The following is a 19,931-nucleotide window of genomic DNA, read 5'->3' on the forward strand; positions in this document are numbered from 1 at the left end:
AGATCCAGTGTGGACAAGGTGGAATTAACAAGAATCCTGGTTTTGCCTTGATGAAGTGAGAGACCCTCCATGGAAGAAAAACACCACAACCTATAATGTTTAGGCATGGAGTTTTAGGTGAGGAGTGAAGTCATCAAGGAGATGCGACAGGCTGGAAGTTCCGGTGTGCCTGGAGGATTGCTGGGGTCACAGTCCTAGAGAAGAGACTGGGCTGTAGATATGCTGTTAGTGCTAAACACTTCCCTAGCTGTGTGAGGAGGCCCCAGTTTTGATCCTCAGTGTTGGAAACGCGGCGGGGTCGGGGAGCACACAGGACTCACACTGGTGGTAACACTAAGCTGATGGCAGGACTGCAGTTATGTATAATGAGCACAGGAGAAGAAAGGGGAGGAAGGGCGGGGGAACTGAGACCTGTGTAGCAGGACTCTTACTAGAATCAGGACCCTTAATAGAGGACCTGGGGGAAGTCAGGGCTGGGAGATGGCTCAGTGGGTAGAGCACGTGCCACCAAGCCTGATGACCTGAGTTTGATAAGGGACCTACATGGTGGAAGAAGAGAATGGGCTCCTGAAAGCTGCCCTGTGACCTCCACATGTGCACCGTAGCATGTACGCGTCCATGTACTCACTAAATAATTTTTTAAAAAAGAATGATATTGTGGAAAGTTAAATTAGAAGTGGCACTGAAGAATGGTCAGGAACTCAGTTTGTGGAGAACTCAAGAGTAATTTAGAGTCTCAACAGATGATGACACAAAGGGAAGTGGGTGATATAAAGTGGTATCAGATTCCAAGCTGTTGGTTTCTAGCAAAGAGAAAAGCAGAAGGGTCTGAAAGTGACGACAGAGGACAAAATGGGCACCACCCCATCTCTAGGTCCAGTGGGGTGAGGATGACAGAAGAAAACAGGAGAGACCAAAGGGAAGTCAAGTGCTAACACACAATGCTGTGCTAGGAACAGACCATCAATTCTAGAGAGTACAACAAAATACTTTGGAGAACTTAGTTGGAAGACAGAATAAAAAATACACAGAATCTCAAGAGATTGAAATATGGGAGCTGGAGAAGGATCCTCGGAGACTGTGGAGCTTCCTGTGGCCATAAAAACTTGGCATGATATCATTCTGTAGAGTCTCAGTATGTCAAGGTATGAGAAAGGATACTCACATTTTACACCTCTGGCGAGAGAGGTAACAACACAAAGTACATGTAGCACATTATCATATAAGCCGGATCCCTTAAAACCCAGAAAATGGGTAGACTATGGTTTTAGATCACAAGGAACTTCTCAAATGCTTTGTGCTAACAGTCCTACCCTCCTCAAAATCCATGACAAGCTAGTAAGGAAAGGAAAACAACCCCAACAGGTTTGTGAACAGTACCTCTAGTTCTAATACACATTTAGAAACAGACGGAACAGATATCTTTCTGCCAAGAGACTCACTGACCAGGGGAAGTAGGTTGAGCTCTTACAATCTTGTTTCTAGAAGTTGAAGTGGCAGACACGGTGAAATTCCCTAACATTGCCTGGGCATAGTGTTGCACACCTGTAATCCCAGCACTCAGGACACAGAGGCAAAACTTCCCTGTGAGTTCCAGGCCAGCCAGTACTAAGACCCTGTCTCAAAAAACATCAACAGCAAAGGATTTGTGAATACTAATAAAGGTACAATTGGGTGAGTGCCACCTAGTGGACAGAAGAAAGTCACAGGGAAATAACAAATACCCTCTGTTCTTGCTGGGGAAGGGATTATTGACCCCTCCCAGGGCTCCTCCTGAAACCCAAAGCCTAAAATAAAGTTAGGCAGGAGCAGCAGAAGGCCAGCTACCTGCTGCCACCCACACTCTGACTCCTGTATCAACAGCAACAAGCTGTGGAATAAAGCTGGATTTGGTCTAAAGCTAACTAGAATACTCCTTTTTTTTTTCCCCCTTTCCTTTTTTGAGACAGGGTTTCCCTGTGTAGTTTTGGTGCCTGTTCTGGATCTCACTCTGCAAACCAGGCTGGCCTCAAACTCATAGAGATCCACCTGGCTCTGCCTCCCAAGTGCTGGGATTAAAGCCATTCGCCACCAACGCCTGGCACTCCTTCTTTTAATAAAGAAGAAAATAAAAAATTTAACTACTGGGTATGTTCCCAAGGAGTTAAAAGGCGGGATCAACAGAGTCCGTGATAAAAGACTCCTTGCTAATTACAACAAAATGAGGTGAGAATGCAGAAGGGTGGCACCTACCAAATCTGAATTCCATACATTCCCAGTAAGGAATGAATTATGTCAATTCCTCATTTAGAGGAAGAAAAAAGAGCTCAGAAACAAGAAAGTAAATCCGAAAGAGAACCAGACACATCCACTTTAGGATCAGTTTCCGTCTCTTAGTAAGAGATGCACACATTCTTCTCCTCTCCTCTCCCCTTCCCTTTCTTTGCGCTACAAGGGATGGAGCCCAGGGCAAGTGTTCCAGCACTTAGATGCCCCTGCCCTTTCTCAAGTGCCTACTAGATTTGAACTGCAATTCTCCTGCTTCAGTCTGAGAAACTGAGATTATAGGTGCATGCCAAAGGCTCAGCAGAAACACACATATTTTTGAACTTTAATAAAGCAGCAGGTGGAGGCATCTTTGACTACAGGAAGCAGGTGTGTAAAGTAGATTTTTTTTTTCTTCATTGCCTATTCTTACAGGATACCTATCTTAGAGCTGATAGGTATAAAAGAATTTTTAAGTATCAGTACAACATATAGGGAATACAGACACATTTACCAAACAGCAGAGAGAAAGTCAGGTTTAGGGTGTAAGGAAGTAATATAAAGAAAATCTAATGCCCACCAACTTCCTTATCAATACTGGCTGGCTACTGTGCTGAACACCTCAGCAGGGCCTCTACTATGTTGGTAAGCATGGCTTATTTCTCTACCTGGACTAGTTTTGCTGGAGTTGAATACATCACAATCAGAACACAACTCTTCTTCTCTAACCCTACACACGTAGCACCTCATCAGCTTTCCCTAATCTAATGTTTCTGCCTGCACTCACAAGACATCACTGCCAACCAAAGATTACGCTAAAGCAGCCTCAGTCCTGTGGGTATCTAAGCTTTCCAAAGTTCCCAGGAAAAGCAGACTTCTGGGAAGCAAAGATCTACAACCAAACTTCAAAGTCAGTTTGAACTTACTATGTGGTTTAGAATGCTATCTAACCCATTATCTCCCTGTCACCTGTGAGGCAGGATATTCACAGCACAATAACGAGTATTCATCTCCTTCACTTGCACTATCAGTATTAAGACTGAGATTTGGAAACTAACACTTGTTTCAGTGTTGAAACTAAATTGGGGGCTAGAAATGTAGCTCAGTGGAGAGTACTTTGCATAAAACCCTGGGTTCAGTTTCCAGCACCATAAAATCCCTCTAACATAGCACACTGAACTGGTTCAATATTCAGTCTGGTTCTCAAAACTACTTCTGAAAGGATTAAGGACCATGGTCTTTTACTGATGTCCTTGTGCAATTTACATCACTGGAAACAAAGTAAACACAGTGTTGTATTGTAGAGATCTGGGGCCTCCTTACATCTCAATTTTGAAGAGCTCAAACACTTTCCTGATAAAAATCTAAAGTTCTAAAATAAAGGCAAGCACAATGAAGGTTTAAAAAAAGAAAAAGAAAAAAAAGAAAAAGAATTTATTAGAAACCATGGGCTAGAAGTCACAGCACTTGGGCCTGGTAATATAACCCCAGGAAAGCCCTCTAACTGGTCAGTCTGTACTTGCTATGGCAGAGAAGAAACACAATCCACTGTTTCATAAGGTTTCACCGTGGGCCAACAGGGAACTCGTATATGAAGCCTCCACTTGAACCAACCTGTTTTGTCAGCACTATCACTGTGGGTCTCTGAGGATTCGGTGGGGAGAGAAGGGAAACCAGCAAATTCCCATCTTCTAAAGAGAAATTCCTTCACATTTATTTAATCCTTTTCTCTAATACTCAACAACCCAACTAAAAGGCTCTTTTGCATTCTTACCTTTGGAAGCTGCAGGAACCAAGGGCCAGGAGGAAAAAGCATCAGATATTGGAAAGAAACAGAACAGGAATTACACATGGATCTTGGTTATTGTAGACAGTTGTAGCTCAGTCACCCAACCTGTCCAAGGCACTCGCTGACCCCACTAATTAAATACTCTGGTCTGGAGACAACACTTTAAGACAGAACCATAATCCATTCAAGCTAACTATCAACGGGCCTAAGCTGAGCTTTTGGTACCATGTAGCCCTGTTAGTATACTGACACAAAATACTTACAAGCAATTCTCTCTCCCAGCCCCAGGAGCCCCATAATACAAAAACATTCTCTTTTCCCTGGAATGGAAAACTCAATCTTCCCAACCCCCTTCTACCGTCGCCAGGGAAGGGAAAAACTCAGGGAGAGCACTCACTCTTGGTCTGGGCAGAGAAGGCAAGGGTAAGTTTGGCAAAAAGTTCGTTGTTCTCAAAGCGGTCCTCCTTCACCTTTGTCCAGAAGCAGTCCTGGGAAAGGTCTTCGGCCACAAACTGTATAAACAGACAGGAGGTAAGAGCTACTGGGCTGAACGCTGAACTCACTGTGCTAGAAAAGTGACTCCAATTATCAGCAAGGCTGACTAGCCTGTGACTAACTTGGTACACAGACAGTAGCTGTGCCCTTCATGAGGATCAGGGGATAATGCTTCTGGTCTGTTCGCTGCTAACTAGTCAAGAATCAAAATCAGTTATGCTGATCTTCCTCCTAATACCAAATCTTCTAGTTCCACGAGCATTACAGTCTTATTTCCAATGTTCCTTGTTCTACGTTTCTCCCAATCTGGCTATGTTTAACTTAGTTTCTAGAAGCAAAAGACTGACCCAACCACAGGGGTCCCAAACACACTGTGGGCTGTACAAGCATAATTTCAGTCATTTGCCCCCCAGCGAAGTGAGAGCTGTCAAGCTACCATACCACTCATTTTATCAGAGAAAAGGCCAATGTATTAAGACAGGTTAAATTGAATTAGGATGTATTCACATAGGGCCCAGAGATCTTTCTGTGTGAGTTCTGAAACAGAGATGCTGCATAGGTATAAACACAAGCAGACCTTGAAGGAGGACAGATGTGAGCCCTAACAGTGGGTAGCCTGCCCATGCACAAAAATAAGTCAAGAAAAGTAGTTTAAGATCTAATGTTGGGGAAAAAACTTACCTTGGACCAGTTTGGCCTCCGGAGCTGCACCTCTGGCTTATAAACTTTTTTAGGGGTTAATCCAAATGGCAGAACTGGGGCTGCAGGAACCCCAAATCCAAATGGGGGAGGTGGAGGCACACCCATTCCAGGTGGAGGTGGAGGAATGCCAGGGCCTCCAGGAAAAGGGGGAGGGGGAGGAGGCAGTCCAGGTCCTCCAGGCAAGGGAGGGGGTGGGGGAACACCAACACTTCCAGGCAAGGGAGGGGGAGGGGGTACAGCAGCACCTCCAGGTAAAGGAGGAGGTGGGGGGATGGCAGCCCCAGGCAAAGGAGGGGGAGGGGGTACAGCAGCACCTCCAGGTAAAGGAGGAGGTGGAGGGATGGCAGCCCCAGGCAAAGGAGGGGGAGGGGGTACAGCAGCACCTCCAGGTAAAGGAGGGGGAGGGGGGACAGCCGCACCTCCAGGCAAAGGAGGAGGTGGAGGGATGCCAGTACCTTCAAGTGGAAGAGGGGGAGGGGGTGGAGCGAGACCTCCAGGAAGAGGAGGTGGGGGTGGGGGTGGGGGAGGGGGAATAACAGTGCCATGGCCACCGGGCAGAGGAGGGGCAGGGGGAACAGTAGCACTGCTAGAAACAGGAGGAGCAACAACCACAGCAGAGAGAGAAGCCATTTCCTTCTTGGCATCTTCTAGTTCTTTTGACAGCTTGGCAACCTACAGAAGCAACACAGAATAAGTACTTCTCACCCCACTTCAAGGACTACTGGAGCTGGAAAGGACTAAGAAACCACTAAATCCAAATTTCTGAGTGGTCAGATCACATGATTCTTCTCAAAGTCACACCGTACTTAGTAGTAGAGTAAAACCAGAACTCAAGTCTTCACGTTCTTAGTGTTAGTGTGTCTTGAGTTTACTCGACTATAAAACTCAAGTATGGGCAATGCAGTGAATCCCCAACTGTACAAATGATCAAGTTAGCATACTGCAGGCTGTCTAAGCATTTGTAACTGCAGAGAAAAGAGAAGGAAGGTGTCACAGAAGCACAGACTAAGTTGGATGGGCAAATAAGCCAATAGTTTAATGTTTACTCCCAAATCATTCATTATTTCTGAATTCTGCCATAAGTAACTTTTATCATTCTTTACATTTTTCTGTATTTTCTAAACGCTTTGTCTTATACACTATACTCCCAAAGCAAGAGTAAAGCCAGTAAATGGCTGTGAAACGTGCCATCGACCTGATGATCCAGCTGCTCTTCCCTAGCATAGGGGAAGCTAAGCAGCCTATGACCATGTGGTCCCATGACCAGCACAGCCGAGCTATGGAGGGCAGCTGCTGGCACACTACCACCCTGCTCAGTCATTACCTCTCCTGTCAGCTTGGACACCTCCGCTTCCAGATCTTGTTTTTCTGTTGCAATCTGCTGCTTTTCAGAATCCAGTGCATCCTTTTCTCCTTGAAGATCCTGAAGTTTCTGCTCAAAATCATTTTCCATCTTTTTCATTTCTACTTGTAACTCATGCCGGGCTGTCAACTCTGAGTCCAACTAAAGAAGGAAAAAAAAATCAGACTCCCAGTCATCTTTCTGCCATAGCTTCAGCTGTCAACACCAGATGAACCTACAGTCGAGGGGAGAGGGAACCCCAACTGAAGAACTGCCCAGATCAGACGGGCCTGTAGTCATGTCTGTGTAGCATCTTCCTAACCCTAACTGATGCAGGACGGGTCAGTCCACTGTGGGCTGTGCCATCCCTAGGCAGGGAGACCTGGGATGTGTAAGAAAGGTAAGAGGTCAGTAATCAGCATCCCTCTAGTTTCTGCTTCAAGCTCCAGCCTGCGCTTCCCTTGATGACAGACTGTCAAATGAAGAGGAAATAAACCCTTTCCTCTCAGTTACTTCAGGTCATGGTGCTGGTCACAGCGACAGAAAGCAAACTAGGATGCTGCTTGTCCCAGTTAGGAGCGTAAGGGCACTATGTAATTCCCTGTTTTGTCTCAACACTACTCTATAGAGCTTCCTGACCATCTAAGCAATGCTTTGAAAAGAGACCAGAGCATCAAAGTTAACGGGGAGAAGACAAGAGATCATGTTCATATTCTTCCTGCTTTTATAGCTAGAAACCAAGTCAGCTAATCTGAGATTTGAAAGACCTTTAACCATGTCCTGGTTAGTTTTATGTCAACTTGACACAAGCTAGAGTCATCAGAGAGGAGGGAACCTCAATTGAGAAAATGCCCCTAAAGCCAGGTAGTGGTGGGGCAGCCCTCAGGAGGCAGAGGAAGGTGGAGTTTGAGGACAATCTGGTCCAAAGAGTGAGTTCCAGGACAGCCAAGGCTACAGAGAGAAACCCTGTCTCAAAAGAAAAAAAAAAGAAAGAAAAAAAAAAAAGAGAGGGAGAGAAGAAGAGAGGGAGGGAGGGAAGGAGGGAGGGAGGGAGGGAGGGAGGGAGGAAGGAAGGAAATGCCCCTGTAAAATTGGGCTGTAGGCAAGCCTGTGGGGCATTTTCTTAATTAGTGATTGATGTGGGAGGGCTCAGCCCATTGTGGGCAAGACCACCTCTATAGGCTGGTGTTTCTGGCTTCTTTAAGAAAGCAGGCTGGGCCGGGCGGTGGTGGCGGCACGCCTTTAGTCCCAGCACTCAGGGAGGCAGAGGCAGGTGGATCTTTGTGAGTTCGAGGCCAGCCTGGTCTATAGAGCGAGATCCAGGAAAAGGCACAAAGCTACACAGAGAAACCCTGTCTCAAAAAACCAAAAAAAAAAAAAAAAGAAAGCAGGCTGGGGATTGGGGATTTAGCTCAGTGGTAGAGCTCTGGCCTAGCAAGCACAAGGCCCTGGGTTTGGTCCTCAGCTCAAAAAAAAAAAAAAAAAAAAAAAAGGAAAGCAGGCTGAGCAAGTAGCACCCCTCCATGGCCTCTCCATCAGCTCCTGCCTCCAGGTTCCTGCCCTCGGTGCTTTTGATGATGAATTGTTTGTTCTATGGAACTGTGAGTGAAATAAACCCTTTTCTCCCCAAGTTGCTTTTGGTCATGGTGTTTCAACACACCTATAGTAACCCTACGACAAGCCAGGACAGCTGCCTTGCACGATTCCAGCCACAGCAGGAATCCTTAATTACTACAGAGATAAAAGGAATTGAGACATATTCCAGTTCCTACTGTCCTGCAGTAAGACTTAAGATGCACACGTACACAGAGCATCTGTCTTTGCTGGATTGCTGGTGCCCGAGAACGTTGCAAAACACCTCTGGTTTCTCATTTCACATCAATACCCTCTTTCTCACTAACAAAAAGATTTCCCCCAGGAATAGATTCTGAATGCTTTCAAAATATCAGACAATACTGTCTCATGTGTCAAAAAACAATTATCTTCAAAGAAAAATATATATATCCCAAATTTACTTGTATATGTTTGTTTTACATATACACATATGTGTAGATGACACCAGAGACTGAACCGAGGCTTCCACACACAATGAGCAAGCACTCTAGCACTGATCCCCCATACACACCTTTTTTTCCAGCTCTGTAGCTTTGGCCTCTGATTTTTCCACCTTTGTTTTATCAATCATTTGATCTGAAAAGAAAAACAATTTGATCTGAAAACAACTCAGTAAGTAAAGGTCTCGGTTTCCTAAGCCTGCGCCTCTGCTCCTAAGCCTCCAGCACTCAAGGGCAGTTGTCTGTCCTTCTTGTCTGCTGTTACTCTTCTTAATGCTCTACACTAGAACAAGAAATGCAAGTCTCAATGAAACACAACCTACACTTTCTTTTAAATTTCATTTACATAGTTGTTTGACTTTGTGTGTGTGTGAGTGTACAGGAGTGTACATGTATGTGTTGAATACAGACATGTGTATGCCACAAGTGTGGAAGTCAGGTGACAACTCTCAACAGTTCTTGCCACCATATGGAATCTGGGGCACAAACTCAGGTCTCGGGCTTGCACGCAAGCACCTCTACTTACTGCCACGTTGCTGGCCCTCAAGCTGTGATTTCTAAGTGCAAGGTAAGGCAGTCACATGAAGGATGCCTATGTGCGACACTTACGATTCTGAGACCAGCAGGGTCAGAAAACAGCTGAAGTCTCTACAAAAAGTAGTGCATAAGAATGGGTACGATTTTCAATTTGTGCAGAAATAAACTAAAGAGACCACATAATTCCAGCACAGAGGGCACACTGAGAAAGGACAAAAACAGGGACAAGAATGATGTCTTTGGAAATTTCACCGAAAGAAGGAAACAAGGCAGAAGCACTGAGTGTTCAGAGGAGCCGAGTAGGAAAGCGTGCTTACCAATCAATCCCTCAATATCAATCTGGAGGTGCCGGCACCTGAAGTCAGGATCAGTTCCATTCTTGTGTAGAACTATCTGAGAAATACATTCTTCAATCAATTTATAGTACTGTGGCCTATGAAAGGAACAAAACAGACTTATCAAAGGGAAATCAAACTGTAACTTCCATAAGTATTCTGGACCAAGAAAAGTTAACTGCTTTGACAATAAAAAGAATTAAGGATAAGTATTCTGAAAAGAGCTCTGGTGAAGCTGACAGAGCACCACTGCTGTGCTAGGACACAGTGTGTTGTTATAGAGGAAAGTCTCCTCTTCTAGATCAGCTTTTATTCTTTCTACTTCAGATACTCAACAGCTCTTACAAGCTGGGGCTGTAGGTCAGCGGTAAAACATGTACTAAGCATGTGGAAAGCATAAATGCTGACATGCATGTATACACATAAAGATTCATTTTTTATTGTGTGTGTATCTGTGTTTATGTACATGTATGAAAGTGCCTATGGAGGTCACAAGTGTCAGATGGAATTACGGGTGGAAGCTGATATGAGTGCTGGGAACTACTGGGTCCTCCACAAGAACAGTATGCATACTGAGCCATCCGTCCATCACCCAACATACTTTCTTAACGTCTGCTTCCTAGTGCCAATACTTTCACATCTAAATGAAGTCAGGCTTGATTCTTATGGTCCTTCTTGTCATGCTACTGCTGCTCTCTATTTCCAGGCAACCAGAAAGAGTTTGAGGTTACCATCTCTCTCTCTACTGTCATCCTTACCCCACTCACCCACTCCCTTCTAAGAACACTGTACTTTACACAATGACCTATTCCAAAGAGGTGCCTTGCAACTGAATTAAAGCAGCTGATGTCGATCAAACAGTTGATAACTTCCTTTAGATCTGTGACTAATGAACCTAACCCACCATCTTTTTCATTTCTTTTTAAACTTTCTAGAACAATATTTGAAGTTAAGGATGCTGCTTTTCCACTTAGACTCAAAATCCCCCACAGGTACATCAGCTTACCTAGCCTCATAATCATTTCGGACCAATAGGAGATGCTGCAGGATGGACAGGAAGTGTGGCTCTGCCTTTGAATCTTTCACTGTGTTTAAAAGAATCTGGAAGACTTCACCGAAGTCAGTGGAAAGAGCAGGCTAAGGAAATCAAATAGTGAGAAGCTGTTTGGGAGGGGGGGGGGGGGCTGGAGGGCTTGCTCAAGGAAAAGACGCCACTTCCACTCCAACAGGCGTCCCTAAAGCATCACTGCTCCCTTAACCAACAGAGGATTCCTAGTGCTCAGCTTGACAATCTAAGGCAGAAACTAAAACCAGATCAAAGTTACCTGTGGCAGGTAATCAAATACACAACAGCAAGACTGCTTGTCAGTTCAGAGAGTTCTACAGAGCACCCATCTCAGTAAGATATCGTGTTCTAGGAAACATACAGATCCGGATGGATGCTTTAGGATGTGAGGGCAATCTGGATGTAACATCTGTTACTTTACCCCTTCACTGACTGCCAGACTGATGGATACTTTTATGTTAAAAAGATCACCTTTATTGGCTTTCCTGGTCTATGCTAGACAGCAATATGAAGACAACAGTTATATTTATTAAACATATATATATGTTTAATAATATATATATATATATATATATATATATATATATATTTTTTTTTTTTTTTTTTTTTTTGAGACAGGGTCTCTCTGTGTAGCCCTAGCTGGCCTGGAGCTCACTATGCAGAGCAGGCTGGTCTCAAACTCAAGATATCCTCCTAAGTGCTAGGAGACAAATGCAAGGCATGTGCCACCACAGCCAGCCTTATACCCTCTTCTAAGTCATCACCTTCATCCAGTCACCAGTCATAAAAGGATATTCCATCTCCATGCGGATGTCTTCCAGCCGCCCCTTCAGATCAAAGAAATCTTCCTCCCCTTGTTCATCGAACACGGTTAGCTGCACTTTCATATCATCGTTGTCAATCTCCCGAAGCTCCTGGCAACGACAGGAGAAGTCAGGAGACCCGAAAATTTCCTATGTGCCTGGAAATCCAAACCTTCCAATCTGGTGTTTAAGTGGGAAACCAGAATCACCTCAAGGACAATCGGGACCGTGCAAGCAGGCAGGAACAATCCAGCCTTTCTAATGAAATGTTGTGTCTTACCTGCAACACCTGATGCAGCCCCAAGCGCATCAGCTCACTTCGAATGTGAACTCGGAAGTCAAGTTCTTCTGCGGGAGTGATGAGAGCATTGATCAGCTGCAAGCAGCCCACCTGAAACAAGCAAATCCAGCTGCTACGTCAGCATTAAGCCTTATGGATAAGGATTCCACTATTTATACACATTCTGGAGCTCCATAAAAGATACAGAATAAAAACTATAGGAAAGACTTTTTACTAGAGCAACAAAACATTGTTGAGCACAAGTCTGGAATAGTGTTTTAATGAATCCAAGGATCTAATATAACACATTACTATAAAACCTTGACTTTCCTAATGTACTAATAAATAACTGGTTTATTCCCCCAATGTCACAAGGAGGAAAGTAATTCTTTAAAAATCATTTTCTTCAGAGAAGAAAAAAAAAAAACAAAACCCTAACCAGAGGTGTCAGATAGCCCTGGAGCTGGAGTTACAAACAGTTGTGAGCTGTCTGACAAGGAGGCTGGGAACTGAACTTAGTCTGCTGGAAGAGCAGTATATGCTCTTAACTGATGAGCCGTCTCTCCAGCCCCCACATAGTCTATAAAAGGCAAACGACACTAGATCTGGTGGTATAGACCCATGCTTCAGGAGCAGGAAGATCACCAATGCTTGCCTGGTCAATTACCACAAGTGTAACTCCAGGACTTGGGAGGCAAGAGGATCAGTAGTCTAGCCTAGACTACATAATGAGTTTGAGGCCAGTCCAGACTGCAACATGAATTAAAAATATCTCCAAATTAAAAATTAAAAAGGGCCCCCAGCTCCTTGTTCAGTGGTAGCTCCGTAGTAGGGGACTTACCCAGCATAAGCAAAGCCCTAGGTTCAATTTCCCATACCACAGGAAAATGAAGGACAAATGAACTCTGGTCTTTCCATTTTGAATTATTCTATTCTATTCTATTCTATTGTTGGCCCAGTTTTAAGGGTGCATATACATACTTTGAGTGCAATGGGGGTCCCACTTTTTAATCCATCCAGCAGTGGCTGGAAGCGTTCCACCTCATCCATTTCAGCTCTCTCTGTCATTGCCTCCAAAACTCGTTCATTCCTGTCCAAGACAAAAGAAAGCAAATTGCCCAGGTGTACTGACAGACATGGACGGGTTTGACAGGGAATAAACCAATTAGGAAACAAGCCATTAGCAATGTCTCAGGTTTCTGAAATTATTCTCTTAACCCCCACAGATATGACAATCTGATAAAAGCAATGGACTATCTTTTGAGAAAATAATTTCCTAAAACCCTTTCTAGACTCCTAACCATGAATACAAAATTAAGACTTCTAAGCTACGAAATATAAATTACTCTGACTTTTTTTGCCGGGCGGTGGTGGCGCACGCCTTTAATCCCAGCACTTGGGAGGCAGAGCCAGGCGGATCTCTGTGAGTTCGAGGCCAGCCTGGGCTACCAAGTGAGTTCCAGGAGAGGCACAAAGCTACACAGAGAAACCTTGTCTCGAAAAACCAAAAAAAAAAAAAAAAAAATTACTCTGACTTTTTAAGGATCATTTACTATTAAGAGTACTAATCAGCCGGGCGGTGGTGGCGCACGCCTTTAATCCCAGCACTCGGGAGGCAGAGCCAGGCGGATCTCTGTGAGTTTGAGGCCAGCCTGGGCTACCAAGTGAGTTCCAGGAAAGGCGCAAAGCTACACAGAGAAACCCTGTCTCGAAAAACCAAAAAAAAAAAAAAAGAGTACTAATCAATTTCCAATACACAGTACATGTGGTCCATTTCTAGAAATCTATCTAACACAAAAGGATAAATGTAATAGAAACTATGCATAGAGATGTTTTGTTATGGCATCATTAGTAATGGTTAAAAAAAATTCTTATCATCTACAGCAAGGTCAGAATCTGCATAAGTATACCTAAAGTCTAGAAATAGAAGAAATATTAAAAAAATGAGACAGAAGGCAGCATCAGTTTGTAGTATTTGATGTGCGTGTGCGTGCGTGCGTGCCTGTGTGTGTGTGTGTGTGTGTGTGTGTGTGTGTGTGTGTGTGTGTGTGTAAAATGTTATATGGCCACTAAAAATAATAAGGTAACTCTATTAAGTACCAATGAAGAATGATGTCCCAAATCTACTGATAAATAAAAATAACCAAGCTGAAGCTGAATACGGTGGCACACATGTGTAACTCCAGAACTTGAGAGGCTGAGACGAGAGAATCAGACATGTCCAGCCTGGACTATATGAGTTTGTAGCCAGTCCAGACTACAAAACAATTCTGCCTTAAAAAATCTAAAGGGGGCGGGGAGCTGAAAAAAAAAGCGGGGGGGTATGATTTTTACTTTGTTAAACCAACACTTCCAAGAAAACAAAAATCTGTTGTATACTTGTAATGGTTTATGGGCATTTCTCAGCTCTAAGACTGCAAGATTTCTAAGAATCAAGGAAACAGAATGTTTATGGTTAAAGAAAAAAGCCCATGAATTCTATCTAAGCCATTTAGCAATGGTTCTTTTCAGTGCAGGATTTGGGAAAGGAATGGGCTGTTAAAATTTTACTTCATATACTTTTAATATGGTTGGATTATTAAGATAATAGGCTGCTTCTAAAATTAAATATACACATGACAATAAAAAAAAAAACATCGCTGGGCAGTGGTGGTGCACACCTTTAATCTCAGCACTCGGGAGGCAGAGGCAGGTGGATCTCTGTGAGTTCGAGGCCAGCCTGGTCTACAAAGTGAGTTCCAGGAAAGGCACAAAGCTACACAGAGAAACCCTGTCTCGAAAAACAAAACAAAAAAAGAAACCTCTGTTCCAGGTAAAACAGATATTAATGGAGATGCAGCAGGTAAGCTGTGCTGGCTGGTTTTTATGTCAACTTGACATAAGCTAAAGTCATCTGAGAGGAGGGAACTTCAATTGAGAAAATGCTTCCATAAGACGGGCTGTAGGCAAGTCTATTAGGCATTTTCTTAATTAGCGATTGATATGGGAGGCCCAACCCATAGTAGGTGGGACCACTCCTGGGCTGGTGGTGCTGGGTTCTATAAGAAAGTAGGCTCAGCAAACCAGTAAGCAGCACCCTCCATGGCCTCTGCATCAGCTCCTGCCTCCAGGTTCCTGCCCTGTTTGAGTTCCTGCCTTGGCTTCCCTCAATGGACTGTAAGTTGGGATATGTAAGCCAAATAGCCCTTTCCTCCCCAACTTGCTTTTGGTCATGGTGTTTCATCACAGCAATAGAAACTCTATCTAAGACATAAGCCTGCTACACTTTTTCTTGTTTTACAATTTATTACTGTATGTGAGTGTTCTGCCTGTGTGCATGCCTGGTGCCCAGGTACGAGAAGAGGGCATTGGACTCCCTTGAACTGAAGTAACAGATAGTTGTGAGCCACCATGTGTGTGCTGGGAATAGAACCTGGGTCCTCTAGAAGAATAACCAGTGTTCTTAACCCCTGAGCCATCTCTCTGTCCCCTTATTAGACTTCAGTGGACACATCAGTCATCAACATTTAGGAAGCTTAAATTTTTTAATTTGTGTGTGTGTGTGTGTGTGTGTGTGTGTGTGTGTGTGTATGTACACGGACATGTGCATGCATACACATGCATAGATTAGAGGACAACTTGTGGAAGTCACTTTTCCCATTTGCCATGGAGGTCCCTGAGATTGAACTCAGGTCATCATGCTCAGCAGCAGGTGCCTTTACCCTCTCAGCTATTTCACCAGCCTTTCCTTTTTTCAACTAAAGGATTACATTTGTATTTGTGTGCGTGTGTGTTGTGACATGTGTCATGGTGTGTGCACGGAGGTCAGAGTTACTGGGGTTCATTCTCTCCTACTATGGTAGGTCCTGAAGTGCCTTTACTCAGAGTTATTGTGCCAGATACAATCTGTTCTCAAATCGGTGTAACTGTCCTTATTCAAAATGCCTTAAATCATGTCTTATAGATCATTTAAAAAATACTTTGGAATATTTGCATACACAAAATGAGTTTATCTTCAGGATGATATTCAAGCCTAAACATGAAATTCATGTTTCAAATACCTTATAGCCTGAAGGTAATTTTTTTTTTTTTTTTAAAAGATTTATTTATTATATATAGAGTGTTCTGCTTGCATGTATACCTGCAGGCCAGAAGAGGGCACCAGATCTCATTATAGATGGTTGTGAGCCATCATGTGGTTGCTGGGAATTGAACTCTGGACCTCTGGAAGAGCAGCCTGTGCTCTTAACCTCTGAGCCATCTCTCCAGCCCACCTGAAGGTAATTTTATACAGTATTGCTAATAATACTGTACATATAACCAAGTTTCACAGTATGGAATTTTCTACATGGAGTATCATGATGGTATAAAAAAAGTTTCTGTTTGAAGCACCATGGATCTTCAGATACTCTACCTGCACTAAGACCCTAACATTCACTTCTGAGAAGTAATATTTAGCTTCTAAGACCAAGAGGACACCTAAATAACTCAATTTTCCTCTAAGCTACAAGGAAACGGTAAAATGAGAACGCAGAAATAGCTCGAGTCACATACATGTCCTCTGGCTGTGGTAGGATACATAGAGCAGACAGCAGCTTAGCTGCATCAATCATCATATTAGGAACAGCAGGATCCATGGCTCTGACCAGCAGTAGGATTCCTTCTTCTGTGTCCAACATGGTTTTGATTCCAAACTGGTAAGACAGGAACAGAGGAGGGAGGCTTAACAATAACACACATAAACAAGGGCTGTGCAGGACTCTGACGAGTAGAGTGTTATCTCCTCAAATACATGGAAGAATGTTAACCCCCTAGAGCCCTAGATTGTAGCCTCTTGGGACATAGTCACTGCAGATAAGATAAGCTAAATGACAATGAAGCCACGCTGGAGTAAGGCAGGGTCTTAATCCAGTATGCCCGGCCCCTATATAAGAGAGAAATCCACATCCCAGACACACACATACAGAACATCACAAGAACAGGAAGCGGAAATGAGAATAATGCATCGATAAACCAGTGCCCATGAGCAACTAGAAAGCAGGAGAGAAACACGGAACACATTCTCCCTCCCAGCCTCAGAAAGAACCTGTCCTGCTGACATGGGATCTTGGACTTCCATCCTTCAAAACTGAGACAATGAATTTCTGTCGTTTAAGTCACCTGCTTTGTGGACTCTAGAAACTAGCATAGGAGTAGAGAATATTTTCCCAATAATAGCTGAACAGAGATGATTACAACAAAGTAAATTTCCTAAGACATACATTATGTCTTCATAGATTAAAAACTGATTTTTATCATCCTCCCCCTACCCTAAGGAGTAGGTTAACTACAGAAAAATTAAATAGCAAAGAAAATAGATATCTACTCAAACAATAACTACAGGCTCCTAGAGTTTAAATATAAAATAAATGAGAAAAAAAAAATCCTAAATTGGGAGTGGTGGTGTACACCTTTAATCCAAGCACTCAGGAGGTAGAGGCAGGGGGATCTCTGTGCATTTGAAGCTAGCCTCGTCTACAGAGTGAGTTCCAGTACAGCTAGGGCTGTATAGTGAGACCCTGTCTTTAAAAAAAAAAAAAAAAAAACCTAGAGTAGGAATGAATATTCTGGAAGAAATGGCACACTGGCACCTGTAACCCCAGCACTCGGGAGGTGGAAGCAGGACCAACACGAATTCAAACACACTTAAGGGAAACTCGGACTTGTTGAGATTGGGACAGATTTAATGCAGGAAATAGGGAAGGAAATAAAGTAAACATCCCAAACAATAACTACAGGTCCAATAACAAGATTAGTGAAAGAACATAGAGTACAAGAACACTTAGCCTACCCTTTGAAACAGAAGTCAGAACTAGGGAAAGAATTCCACGGAGGCTCATATACGTGGCAGTGAAGTAGTTACAGTATGGAAAGGAGAGACAAAGCCTTGAACCTCAGTTTCTTCCTCTGGCAGAGCTAACAAAGAGAACTAATGAAGATCTAGACAGGGGCTGGGGTCCCACTGGGAAAACCTCACCTTGTTGTTCATGAAAGCTTTCAGGCAGCGGATAACCTCATGCTGGTTCCGGCTGTCGTAGTTTCTGCACACAGAAAACATGATCAGTGAAGTCCCTTTATTTTATAATACACACTCTTTCCATATGATTGTTCAATCTTGCAAACAAGGACATTAAAAATGTCTTCAACTAGCCGCTCAGTAGAATCTAACAGTCAGTTATGAATGCTGCCCAGCATGTTCACAGATGACAGCATTATGCTGTGATGTCAAAAGGCAGTACAGCCTTACATCACAAAGCACTTGACCCAGAAACACTAACAAAGATAATCAAATGGCTAATACCCTTGCAATTTGAGAATTTAGTATTAAATTCTATTAGTATTAAATTAAATTAGTATTAAATTTAGTATTAAACCTGCCAATTTGGGGTTGGGCATAACTCAACAGTACAATACTTGCCTAGCAAGTGTAAGGCCCTAAGTTTGAATCCCAACACTATTAAAAAGTGTGTTAAGTGTGCAAACAAAACTCCATCCCTTAACTCCCTTTAGGTAGCTAGGTACTAAATTCTATCTATTACTCCTTGCCTAACACTTGAAAGGCTTCATATCTGAGAAAGCACACATAGACCCAATCCCTGTACTGTTTGTTTGTCTCAGAAAAGATTCCACAAGTATTGGGCACCTTGGATGGTAGCATAGCAGCCTAAAATGGTTTTTGATATTCAAGAATGTATGCCAATCCTGAAGACTGCTGTAATGCTAAACCCAAACTAATAAAGTATACTCCAAGAAAGACTCCAAGTGTAATGTGGTCCAGACCAGATCACAGTACAGCTGAAGACGAAATCAGACCCTCTTTCCAGACAGAGAAAGAACCAATCATCTTTACTGGTCCATATCTTCCTCCCTCTACACTCTCATCCTCTCATTTCCTCCACAATAAACCTCATTTTCATCCAACAGCGTAGTCCTCTACTCCATGATTCTGAATATAACTGTTGTTTTTCCCTTAATGCAAAGCCCATTTTGGCCCTCAACCTAGAAAATATAAAGACCCAAAATTCCTTACCCAGAAGTCTCCTCTTTCTCATCATGGAGTCGTTTAAGAATGTCCAATAAGGAGGCTAGGCCTTCAGCACCAAATGTCTGCACCCAGCTGTAAGGAATAGATGAAAGGTAATACAGTATCAACTTAAATCAATAAAGGCTATTTGGCAAATCTATCCTAGAAACCCTTTCCTCCCAATCCAGACCTTCCTCATACTTCTCTGCCTCCCTTGATTATGAACAATAGCATGAGTTTCTGGGACTGTTACCTCAGAATTCTCACCTGACAGGGTTATTATTGAGAGAGACTCGAAGGGACTCCAGGCAGCTAAGCAGATGCACATCCCGCAAGCCTGACCTCAGATCCTGAATGTACATCATGGCAGACCTAGAGCTCTCTTTCTGGTTCATGCCCTGGAAAGAGGCACAGAAAAGTCAGCAAATACTGAGCATAGTCCTAAGTTGTGAGCTAATATTCACCAACATGGTTTCAAAAATACCAGGACAGACACCCATTATACAAACTACCAAACTATGCGAGATGCATAAATAGTTCATGAATTTAAGTACAAGTCAGGGGAAAAAGTATAAAAAGGTGGCAACTCAAATAAGAGTGAGTCAAGAGTAAGCTTATCTACTAGGATTAAGCAGAATTGATAGAGACATAGAACATTCTGTCAAATTAGCAGAATAAGCAGGTCCGTAGTAAGGATGCAGCCTCCTGTGAGCACCTGCCCTAGAGCTTACAGCCTTGGAAGTGTGCAAATACTGGGACACCATCTCCCTCTTGATGACAATGTCCTTCTCTCTCAAAGGCTGCTGTTTCTCCTCATTCAGGTTCATATCCACCTAGCAAAGGGAGGGAGCAGGGAGGCAGAGAGAAAAAAATAAAATTACCTTCTAAGTTTTTTGTTTTTGCGACAGGGTCTCACTCTGTAGCTCTTGCTGTCCTAGAACTCACTACGGAGACCAGGCTTGCCTTGAACTCACAGAGATCTCCCTGCCTCTTGTAAGTTTTTAGTGTTTAATATTTATTACACTTAACAATGAGTTGAACACAGTAAATTATTATTGAACAAATTTTTTTTTAAAAGATTTATTTATTATTATTATGTATACAGCATGTATGACTGCAGGCCAGAAGAGGGCACCAGATCTCATTAAAGATGGTTGTGAGCCACCATGTGGTTGCTGGGAATTGAACTCAGGACCTCTGGAAGAGCAGTCAGTGCTCTTAACCTCTGAGCCATCTCTCCAG

The 19,931-nt window shown here is 43.2% G+C and overlaps 1 protein-coding gene across 1 annotated transcript in view; it reads right to left on the minus strand.

Moving 5' to 3' along the window:
* Nucleotides 1-4,398: 4,398 nt before the first annotated feature.
* The window catches only part of LOC131896149 (protein diaphanous homolog 1-like), a 49,201-nt gene continuing 33,668 nt past the window's right edge, over nucleotides 4,399-19,931 (minus strand). The window contains exons 5-18 of the mRNA XM_059246730.1: nucleotides 19,421-19,522; nucleotides 18,957-19,087; nucleotides 18,696-18,782; nucleotides 17,643-17,706; nucleotides 16,181-16,320; nucleotides 12,629-12,737; nucleotides 11,648-11,758; nucleotides 11,360-11,478; nucleotides 10,505-10,621; nucleotides 9,481-9,596; nucleotides 8,698-8,762; nucleotides 6,555-6,734; nucleotides 5,210-5,902; nucleotides 4,399-4,545 (exon numbers count right to left, since the gene is read on the minus strand). Coding sequence (XP_059102713.1) covers nucleotides 4,414-4,545; nucleotides 5,210-5,902; nucleotides 6,555-6,734; nucleotides 8,698-8,762; nucleotides 9,481-9,596; nucleotides 10,505-10,621; nucleotides 11,360-11,478; nucleotides 11,648-11,758; nucleotides 12,629-12,737; nucleotides 16,181-16,320; nucleotides 17,643-17,706; nucleotides 18,696-18,782; nucleotides 18,957-19,087; nucleotides 19,421-19,522 — 2,166 coding nt within the window. The 3' untranslated portion in view covers nucleotides 4,399-4,413. The remainder of the gene's footprint in view (nucleotides 4,546-5,209; nucleotides 5,903-6,554; nucleotides 6,735-8,697; nucleotides 8,763-9,480; nucleotides 9,597-10,504; nucleotides 10,622-11,359; nucleotides 11,479-11,647; nucleotides 11,759-12,628; nucleotides 12,738-16,180; nucleotides 16,321-17,642; nucleotides 17,707-18,695; nucleotides 18,783-18,956; nucleotides 19,088-19,420; nucleotides 19,523-19,931) is intronic.

This window comes from Peromyscus eremicus, chromosome 19 (genome assembly GCF_949786415.1).
Source record: "Peromyscus eremicus chromosome 19, PerEre_H2_v1, whole genome shotgun sequence".
Lineage (NCBI taxonomy): Eukaryota > Metazoa > Chordata > Mammalia > Rodentia > Cricetidae > Peromyscus > Peromyscus eremicus.